At 41.3% G+C, this 10,747-nt stretch overlaps 1 protein-coding gene across 1 annotated transcript in view; it reads right to left on the bottom strand.

Moving 5' to 3' along the window:
* The window catches only part of Sp1 (Sp1 transcription factor), a 25,192-nt gene that overhangs the window by 4,361 nt on the left and 10,084 nt on the right, over nt 1-10,747 (bottom strand). Inside the window, exon 4 of the mRNA XM_028781126.1 lies at nt 3,590-3,758. Within this exon, the coding sequence (XP_028636959.1) occupies nt 3,590-3,758 (169 nt within the window). The remainder of the gene's footprint in view (nt 1-3,589; nt 3,759-10,747) is intronic.

Genomic DNA, 10,747 nt, shown 5'->3' with positions numbered 1-10,747 from the left:
AAAAAAAAAAAAAAAAAAAAAAAAAAAAAAAAAAAAAAATCAAGAAATACCTAATCTGCTTTTCCTGGAACACAGGGCAAATCACCGAAAACAAGCTATTTTGTTTTGGTAATTTTTTTGTGTGTGGTTTTTATTAAGGTAAAACTTATTTAAGGCATAGTCTTGTTTTTTGAGACAGATATTGAGCCGATTGCTGGTTCCCTAGAGATATAACGTTCTATTCTCAAAGGATATTACTATACAAAACCCCAACACTTGGAATGTGGGATCAGAAATGTTGTAGAGGGATAATATAGTGCATCTATAGTAGGTGATATTATGCAGCTCTTCTCTCTCTCTCTTTTTCTTTCTTTCTTGAGACAGGGTTTCTCTGTGTAGTCATGGCTGCCCTGGAACTCACTCTGTAGACCAGGCTGGCCTCAAACTCAGAAATCCACCTGCCTCTGCCTCCCAAGTGCTGGGATTAACAGCGTGCGCCACCACTGCCCGGCAGCAGCTCTTGTTTCTAACTCTGACTTCTTATTGACTCTGAATGGTAGGCAAATGTTCTACCATCAAGTTCAAGTCTGTGAGTTTATTTACTTACTTTTGCAACAAGGCCTCATTGTATAACCCAAGTTACCATAGAACTCCATGTGTAGACCAGGCTGGCTCCAAACCTGGGATTATCCTTGTCCCTCTGCTTCCTGAGTGATGGGATTACAGATATACACCACCATGCCTGGCTCCATAGTTTGTTTTTCCAGACAGAATCTCTTTTACTTAGCTCATGCTGGTGTTAAACTGACTTTTAGACTAGGCTTCAAATCTACAATTTTCTGCTTATATCTTCCAAGTACTGTGGCAGCAGATGTATGTCATCAACAAATCTGGCTTCACTGACTTTCTTACACACATTTTTTTGCAAAGCTATATCCTATTAGCCTATGCTGCTTTTTTTTTTTTTTGTTTGTTTGTTTGTTTTTGTTTTTTTTGAGACAGGGTTTCTCTGTGTAGCCCTGGCTGTCCTGGAACTCACTCTGTAGACCAGGCTGGCCTCCAACTCAAGAGATCTGCCTACCTCTGCCTTCCAAGTGCTGGGATTAAAGACGTGCACCACCACTGCCCGGCTAGCCTATGCTCTCTTTTAATTCATTTTTTATGTGCATGAGGAACAGTAAGTAATTGCTTTTTTTAGAGGTGGCTACTTATCATATGCTGGTGGTGGCATATGCTTTTAATTCAGTACTCAGGAGGCAGAGGCAAGTGTATCTCTGAGTTCAAGGCCAGCCTGATCTTCAAAGTTCCAAAATAGCCAGGGCTACATAAAAATAAATACATACATACATACATACATACATACATACCCACCCTGTCTCAAAAACTAAAATAAACAAAATGAGCTACTACTCCAGGCCTAAATATTAAGGGTGAAAGAAAAGCATGGAGGCTCATCATTGTAATCTCTTGCTACAAGAACCAAAAATTCGCCGGACGGTGGTGGCACAGGCCTTTAATCCCAGCACTTGAGAGGCAGAGGCAGGCGGATTTCTGAGTTCGAGGCCAGCCTGGTCTACAGAGTGAGTTCCAGGACAGCCAGAACTATACAGAGAAACCCTGCCTCGAAAAAAAAAAAAAAATTCCAGGCCAAGCTAGGAGATTTTATGAAAAATGAAATAAAGAGCTTACAGTGGAATTATAATTCAGAACATGGTTGCTCTGGCAAGAGATCATATCCAAAGATCTTCTAGGTCTCTGTAATCCTAGAACTCACTATGCCATCTCCACTGGAATATGGGCTGGGGATACAGACATGCCTTTAATTTAGGGGACAGAAGCAAGCAGCTCTCTTGAGTTCTAGTCAGTTCTGTTCAGTCAGTGGAATTCAGAGACAGCTTTACAGGGAGAGGTTCCCTGCTCCCACAAAGACAGGTTGAAGAGAGTTATAATAAGCTAGACACAGGTAAAGACAGAAGAAGCTAGAAAATAAGGAGTCAAACTATCAGAACAGATTGCGAGAGTTAGTTTGATGTGAAGCAGGGAAATGAAGTGAGAAGCAGAAAGAAGCCTGTTTGAATCAGTCAGCTTGAAGAGGAGTTCTGAGCCAGAGTAGCTTTATTGAACCGGCTACAAGAGCTTACTCAGCAGTAAATCTCAAGAGGCGGTAGGCTTCCAGGCCTAGGTCTAGGTTAGAGGACAATTACATCAGGTGAATAAAAGTTATGATTACAGGACCTGGGTGTGGTCTCACACCTTTAATCCAAGCACCAGGAATGTCTCTGTGAATTCAAGGACAGCCTGGTTTGCATCATGAGTTCCAGAATAACCAGGGCTACATAAACAGACCCTGTTTAAAAAACAAACAAATAATAAATAAAATAAAAGCTGCCAAGCTTGGCAGACCATGTGTCTTTAATCCCAGCACTTGGGAGGCTAAAGCAGGAGAGGTCGAATTATAAGATCTTGTCTCAAAAACAAAAACCAACCAAAACAGAAAAAAACAATATGGACTAGAGTGTTGGCTCAATGGTTAAGAGCACTGACTGTTCTTCCAAAGGTCCCCAAGTTCAATTCCCAGCAACCACATGGTGGCTCACAACCATCTGTAATGAGATCCGATGCCCTCTTCTGGTGTGTGTGTCTGTCTGAAGACAGCTACAGTGTACTCATATAAATAATAATAAATAAATAATAAAGAGAAAAAATACATATTGCAAATACCTGTTAAAGTTCATCCTAACTCTTCTCACCCTGACCCCCCACCCTAAGCTTTTCCAGCTTCTAGTCTTCCCTCCCTAAGTTTAGCATTCGCATACAACCTTGCCATCTAGCTGCTCTCTTGCCTCTCACTTTTTATATTTCTCTCTCACTTTCTACCCTGTTCTCTCTCCTGTTATGGCCAGGTCCAGTTTATTGGTTATTATTTAGCCTACTACTTTCTCTCCTTGTTCTGGACTCTTCAGTACCTCTGGCTGTACTCTACCTCATATCTTCTCCTCAACCACGCCTTAGAGCGGTCATGGTCATGTCCTCAACTTTATATATATCTGGTGACAAAACTCTCATTTCATATCCTCCCTATTTGGGGTTAAATAGACACATGTATGTGTTACACCTCCCCGGGAAACGTTCGTCACAAAAGATGGGATTACAGACATATGTGACCACAACTGTCACTCTCTTCAGACACACCAGAAGAAGACATGAGATCCCAACAGACAATTGTGAGCCACCATGTGGTTGCAGGGAATTGAACTCAGGACCTCTGGAAGAGCAGTCAGTGCTCTTAACCACTGAACATCTCTTCAGCTCTCTCTCCCATGTCTTTTGTTTATTTTTTTTTTTGCTTCGTTTTGTTTTTGAGACAGGGTTTCTCTGTATAGCCCGGGCTGTCCTGGAACTCACTCTGTAGACCAGGCTGGCCTCGAACTCAGAAATCTGCCTGCCTGTCTCCCAAGTGCTGGGATTAAAGGCGTGCACCACCACTGCCTGTTTCTCCCATGTCTTAAATAGTAAAGCTATACACTTTTCCTCATATTTCTACGTTCATTGTTTATTTCTATAAAAAAGGAAAGAAAGAAAAATTCTATATTCAAGAAAATAAACTCACCTTCCCTCACTGTCTTTACAATAGGGGCATGTACATGCTTCCCGTCGAGTCCGGCGACCAGCCTGGGGTTGGGGATCAGGGCTGTTCTCTCCTTCTTCTCCACCTGCTGTCTCATCATGTATCCCATCACCACCAGATCCATGAAGGCCAAGCTGAGCTCCATGATCACCTGAAATACAAAGAAAAGAAGAAAGGTGGCAATGGGCAGAACAAAACAACTACAGAAATCTCACTGCAGAGCCAAGTGATGGTGGCACAGGCCATTAATCTCAGCATCTGCAAGGCAGAGGCAGGTGGACCTCTTGTGAATTTGAGGCCAGGCTGGTCTATAAGCTCTAGGAGAGTCAGGGTTACTTACACACACACACACACACACACACACACACACACACACACACACACACGCCCTGTCTTAAATAACTAGGAAAAAAACCATTAAATTAAAAGAAGAAAATCTGATACATCACACTCATAGCACCATCCTTTCTCTTTTCAAACTTTTAATTACAGTTCTTCCATGAGTAGTGTGTGTAAGATGCATGTCTAAGCCAAAGGACAACTTCTGACAAGCAGCTCTCTTTCAACCACATGGATTCCAGGAACCAATCTCAGGGTGTCAGCTTTGACAGCAAGTACCTTTACCTGCTGAGCCATCTTGCTAGCCCATAACACACCAGTTCTTCAAGATCGAGATCTCTCTCTCTGTCTCTCTGTCTCTGTCTCTCTCTTTAAAGATTTTATGGTATGTGAGTACATTGTCTTCAGACACATCAGAAGAGGGCACTAGGTCCCATTACAGATGGTTGTGAGCCACCATGTGGTTGCTGAGAATTGAACTCAGGAAGAGTTTGGAATTTGGAAGAACAATTTGGAAGAACAGACAGTAGTCTTAACCACTGAGCCATCTCTCCAGCCCCGTCTCTTATTTTAATCTGACATAAGGCCTTGCTATATTTGCCCAGGATGACCTTGAACTACAGGTTCAAGCAGTCTTTTGGCTCAACGTCCCAAATAAATCTCTCAGGGACTGCCAAGGGACTACAGGTTTAAGTTTACATAGTAGTTCCAGGATAACCTGGGCTAACTAGTAATACCCATGCCAAATACAAAGTCAATATGACATCAATATCATACTGGAATCTGTTGTCCACCCCTTTTAATAACAGTTTTAGAAAAGAACAGTTTAATCTTAAAACATGGTACTAGTAGTTAAGCAATGAGATAAATTAAAGATTGGCCTTCCTGTGATGAAAGTAACTAGGAAACCAGAGGCACAGTGTAATGACAGTCTTGGCCAAACCCAACTGTTGCCTCTAGCATCAATTTCTGAAACAACTATGGATGCTATGGATCTTTTCAATTTCTTCTAAGTAAAGAAGTGTGGCTAAAGCCACAACCTTCCAAGATCACTAAGAGTCAAAACCTTATTCTTTGTGGAGAAAAAAAAAATCTTGGGAATTACTAAAGCATGATGAAATGAAAACGTCAAGAACTGTAAAACAAAAACAAAACACCATTCTAGAACTGATCTGAGGGCCTCCACACAGTAGGCAAGTATTCTCCATTCAGAAAGCTAGTTTCTGTATATTTCTAAAAACTCCAATTAGGCTTCTGGATTCCTGTCATCTTGCTGTGAAAAACACTATAACAAAAACGTAACTTCGGAAGTAAAGGGTTCACTTTATTTTACAACTTTCAGGCCATACTCCATTCTGAGGGAAGTCAGGGCAGAACAAGGCAAGAACCAAGAGGCAGGATTGGCCTAATCCTCAAGGCTTGGTCATCCTGCTTACACCATACCCAGCTGAGACCTGTTGGAGACCTAGGTCCCACTGTGCTTGGGTTCTCCCATATCAAGTATTAATTAAGATAATAACCTGCAGACTTGTCTACAGGCAATCTGATGAAGACATTTTTAGTTCATGTATATGAATGCCTTACTTGCACTTATGTCTGAGCATCGTATACTCATGCATGTGATGCATGCAGAGACAGACATACATAAGGGTGCCTGAGAGATCAGAGGACAGAATGGACAACTTAGTAAGAACCTCCTCGTCCAACCCCGACCCCCCAAATGTCAAGATGGATGAGAATATATAGTAGAGTAAGCACAGACTTTTGAGAAGCAAAAAAGAAAACATTTGGGCATCCTAAGGAGAAAAAACCTAGGCATGGGGCCTGAAAAGATGGCTCAGTGGATAAGTGTAATGACTGCTCACAATTGTCTGTAACTTCGGTTCCAGGGGATTTGACCCTATCTTCTGATCTCTGCAGACACCAGGCATGCACCTGATACACAGATTTAAATGTATTTTACATGCATGCTTAATCCCAACACCAGGGAGAAAGAAGCTGGTGGATTTCTGTATGTTTTTGTTTTGTTTTATAGATTTTTTTTTTGTTTTGGTTTTTCGAGACAGGGTTTCTCTGTGTAGTCCTGGCTGTCCTGGAGCTCACTCTGTAGACCAGGCTGGCCTCGAACTCAGAAATCCGCCTGTCTCTGCCTCCCAAGTGCTGGGATTAAAGGCGTATGCTACCACCGCCCGGCTTAGATTTTTTTTTTTTAAAGGTTTATTTTTATTTTATGTGAGTATACTGTAGCTGTCTTCAGACACATCAGAAGAGGGCAACAGATCTCATCACAGATGGTTGTGAGCCACCATGTGGTTGCTGGGAATTAACTTAGGACCTCTGGAAGAACAGTCAGTGTGCTCTTAACTGCTGAGCCATCTCTCCAGCCTGGATCTCTGTATGTTTGAGGCTAGCCTGGTCTACAGATTGAGTTCCAGGACAGCCAGGGCTACACAGAGAAATCCTATCTTGAGGAAAAAAAAGTCCAAAAAAAATTTCAAAGATAAATTCAGGACCTAACTTTTTTTAAAAAAAGATTTACTTCATATATATTATATATTACAATATATATATGTACACTGTGGCCAGGACCTAGCTCTTATAGTAGGTCTCTTAACAACCTTAGTCTGTAACTTCAACTCCTGGATATCCAACAGTTTCTGGCTTCTACAAGCGCCTGCATGTTCACACACATGTAAACAGAAAGAGGTAGGCCTACAAGTACACATAAACAATAGTTGAATTAGTAAGCATGATGGAAAACCTTAACTTTTTTTCTCCTTTCCCTTTTATATCTTCTGTAATTTCTCTGTAGTTAAAAACATTTAGACTGTATCTTTCTCTTTAGTATACTACTTTTTTTTTTTTTTTAATTGAAAACCTGCCTCAAAGAAATGGGTAGTTTTCTTTAGAGCTCAGCAATCAGCAAAATGGTGCTAATGGCTTTCACCAGTAGATGTCACTGTGACTAAGTAAGACAGCGTTTTTTTAACTTACCAGATTTTTAAGAGAAAAAGAAGGGACTGTATGAACTTTAGAAACATAGAAGATATTTTGGAAGTCTTTCCATCAAATCTAAATATTAGTTTCAGTTTTGTTAATGTTCCCTAACTAAGGCTTGATTTTTGTCATTTATCATGAATATAAAGACAAAAGGCACACTTTTTTCCCAGTACTCAGGAGGCAGAAGCAAGTGGATCTGAGTTTGAGGCCAAGGCTGGCCTACAGAGTGAGTTTCCAGGAAATCCAAGGCTCCAGAGAAAAATCTGTCTTTGAAAAACAGCAACAAACAAGCAAACAAAAAAGAAAACGTAGGTCATGATGCTGATTGCCTATAATTCCTGCGCTAAAAAAGCGCAGCTGGCAGGAATATGGTCAGTCCGTGCCACACAATGAATTTAATGAGTCACACAGATAGTGTCATAAACAAAACAAAATAATCGAGAGTTCAAGGCTAGCCTGGTCTACAGAGTGAGGTCCAGGACAGCCAGGGCTACACAGAGAAACCCTGTCTCAAAAAACCAAACCAAAAAAAAAAAAAAGATAAAAACCTGCCCCAACTTCCCAACTGCAAGGATTATAAGCACGAGCCACCATTCCCGGCTACTGTGTTCTTTCAGTGTCAATTCATTCTCTGTCACAGCAGAAGCACAATAAACAAGTAGAAATAGCCAGGTGTGGTGGTGTACTCCTTCAGTCCCAGCACTGAGAAGACAAAGGCAGGCAGATCTCTGTGAGTTCAAGGCCAGCCTTATCTATATAGGGAGATCTAGGACACCCAGGGCTACAGAGACATCCTTCCCCAAAACAAACAAACAAACAAACAAACAAACAAGTGAACTATTTCCAGCACTCATGAGACTGAGGCAGGAAGATAACCACTGAACCAAGTATGGGCTACATAATAAAATCCTGTCTCAAAAATAAGTATACAAACAGAAATATTCAAGTGAACTAGTCTAGGTTTTATTGCCAACCTCTACCATTTTAGCAGCTATGACACAGAGGCTTAAAGAACCAAATTTTAGGGGCTAAAGAGATGGCTTGATCCTTTAAAAAAACAAACAAACAAACAAACAAAAAAACTGCCTACTCTTCCAGAGGGCTCAGGCTGGATTCCAAGTACCTACATGATTTCTCACAACCATCTTTACCTTCAGTTTGGCTTCTGTGGGTACTGCACACACATGGTGCTGAGACATACAAAATCAAAGATTTTTTTTTTTTGGGGGGGGCGCTTTTTAAAATGTGCATTGGTGTTTTGCCTGCATGTATGACTGTGAAGGTGTCAGATAACCCAGAACTGGAGCTGCAATGTGGGTGCTGAGAATTGAACCTCTGGAAAAGCAGCCAATGATGTTCTTAACAGCTGAACCATCGCTCCAACCCTCAAAAATAATTAAATCTTAAAAAAAAAACAAACCCTGAAACCTAAATGCATCTAAACTGAACTCCAAAACTGTACCAAAGAACTGTACCAACTGTGCCATTTTTCCATTCATACTCTATAATTTTTTCTCTAGGTACATTCTTTTTTCTCTAGGTACATTCTTAGGGCAAGCTTAGCTCAGTATCTCTGAACAGTATTTCAGTGGCTATTGTAATATACCCTGCCTTCATCAGAGGCATCATGATACATCCAAAGTCCTTCAGAAAAAAACGTCATTAAAGGCTTTTAGTGGACAGAGGGCCAGAGATCCGCCTGCCATGGAAGCCAAATTAAACTTCAGCCTCTACCTCAATCCTCTTTGACCAAAATGGTTTGATCTCCACCCCCTACCCTCACCCCCCCAGAGATGGCTCAGCAATCAACAAAGATGGGGTTGTACTAGCCACTCTTGTACAAGAACCAGGTTTGGTTTCTTCCCACAGCAGCTCACAACCATCTGAAACTCTGGTGCCAGGGGATCTGATACCCTCTTCTAATCTCAAGCACAAGGTACAAATGTGGTGTACACAAACATACAGGTAAGACACATAGGTACACAAGAGTAAATCTAAATGAACGAATGAATAATACATTGAAGCATCTAAAGAAGTCACCTGATGTCACTTCTGGCTTCTGCATATTCCTACACACCAACACAGAGTCGGGGTATGCTGGACAATGTGTTATAGTTACAGGTCCCAGATTTGGGGAGGAGGCCTACCTCCAAGGGACAGGCCAGACAGTAATAGGAGGACATTCAACAACTGCTCTGGTTTCCATGAACTTACATGCACACCCACATAGGCCCATGTTTTACACACACACTCCCCCTCTCCTCCAAATATTAAAAAAGAAAAAGGGTCCAGGTGTGAAAGCACATACTTTTAATCCTAGCACTCAAGAGGCAGAAGCAGGCTTATCTCTGAGTTAGAGGTCAGTCTGGTCTACAGAGTTGAGTTCTAAGACTGCGAGGGTTACACAGAGAAACCCTGTCTCAAAATAACAAAACAAAACAAAAAGAACACAAAACACTTCCAATTTTAGCACTGAGGAGGGTGAAATAGAATGTCCATAAATGTCCTGAGCTAGAGGACAGCCTGGACTATCAAGTGAGATCCAGTCTCAAAAACAAAAAATATTCAATACACTGATATAAACCTATAATCTGTGGTCATATACACTTGGGAGATAGGTGTAGCAAGATCAGTTCAAGGTCATCCTTTGCTACATCTCAAGATGTAACTATAAGATAGCCTCAAAAATTAGGAACAGGAGACCTGAAGGCATTATCCAGAATCACTTAGAAAACTAAAAGGTTTTATTTTAGAGATTAATTTATTTACTTTATGTATATGAGTATACTATAGTTGTCTTCAGACATACCAGAAGAGGGCATCAGATCCCATTACAGATGGTTGTGAAACACCATGTGGTTGGTGGGAACTGAACTCAGGACCTCTGGAAGCGCAATAACTGCTCTTAACCACTGAGCCATTTCTTCAGCCCAAGTTTATTGTTAATAATAGCTTCTCAAGGAAAAAAATAGGAAAGGTAGTCAGAGGTTGGTCTATAGAGAATTTATGCAGCACACATGAAGTCCTGAGTTTGATCCTCAGTACTGTATAAATTGGTCACTACTGTGGACACTTACAAACTCAGCACTGGGTAGGTGATGACAGAGTACTAGAAAGTTAAGGTCCTGGGGCTAGGGAGACAGCTCAGGGGGTAAAAAGACATTGTTGTGTAAACATGAGTAAGTGAGTTCAAATCCCCAGCACCGTATGAAAAGCTATGTATAACAGCATATATTTATAGAGGGACAGAGATAGGCATAACCTGATAATTCAATGACCCATCAGGCAGCCTAGCTGAAATGTGAACTTCCAGTTGAGACAGAGACTTTCTCTCAAAGCAATAGGGCTGACAGAGATAAAGATGCCTGAGGTTTTGTTAGGATCTCTGCGCGAAGGCACAGGAGCACACGAACCTGCACACTTATATGCAGACACCACACTATCATACACACACAAAGTCCAAGGTCTTTATCAGATACACAGTGAGTTTGAAGTTAGTCAAACTCACTAGACAATATGAAACCCTACATCAAAGAAATAAAATAAAATATAAAAGAGTCAAAGGCTGGAGAGACTGCTCAGGTTAAGAGTACTAGCTACTCTCCCAGAGGACCTGGGTTCAATTCCCAGCTCCCACAATGGCCACTCATAACCATCTATAACTCTAGTTCTTAGAGATTCGAATTCCTCTTCCGGCATTGGGCACCTGTAAGTATACAGACATACATGCAAGGAAAATATCCATATGCATTAAAGAGAGAGAGAGAGAGAGAGAGAGAGAGAGAGAGAGAGAGAGAGAGA

This window comes from Grammomys surdaster, unplaced genomic scaffold (assembly GCF_004785775.1).
Source record: "Grammomys surdaster isolate TR1022 unplaced genomic scaffold, NIH_TR_1.0 374, whole genome shotgun sequence".
NCBI lineage: Eukaryota > Metazoa > Chordata > Mammalia > Rodentia > Muridae > Grammomys > Grammomys surdaster.
The sequence above is the reverse complement of the archived record's forward strand: the minus strand, read 5'-3'. Positions and strand labels throughout refer to the sequence as shown.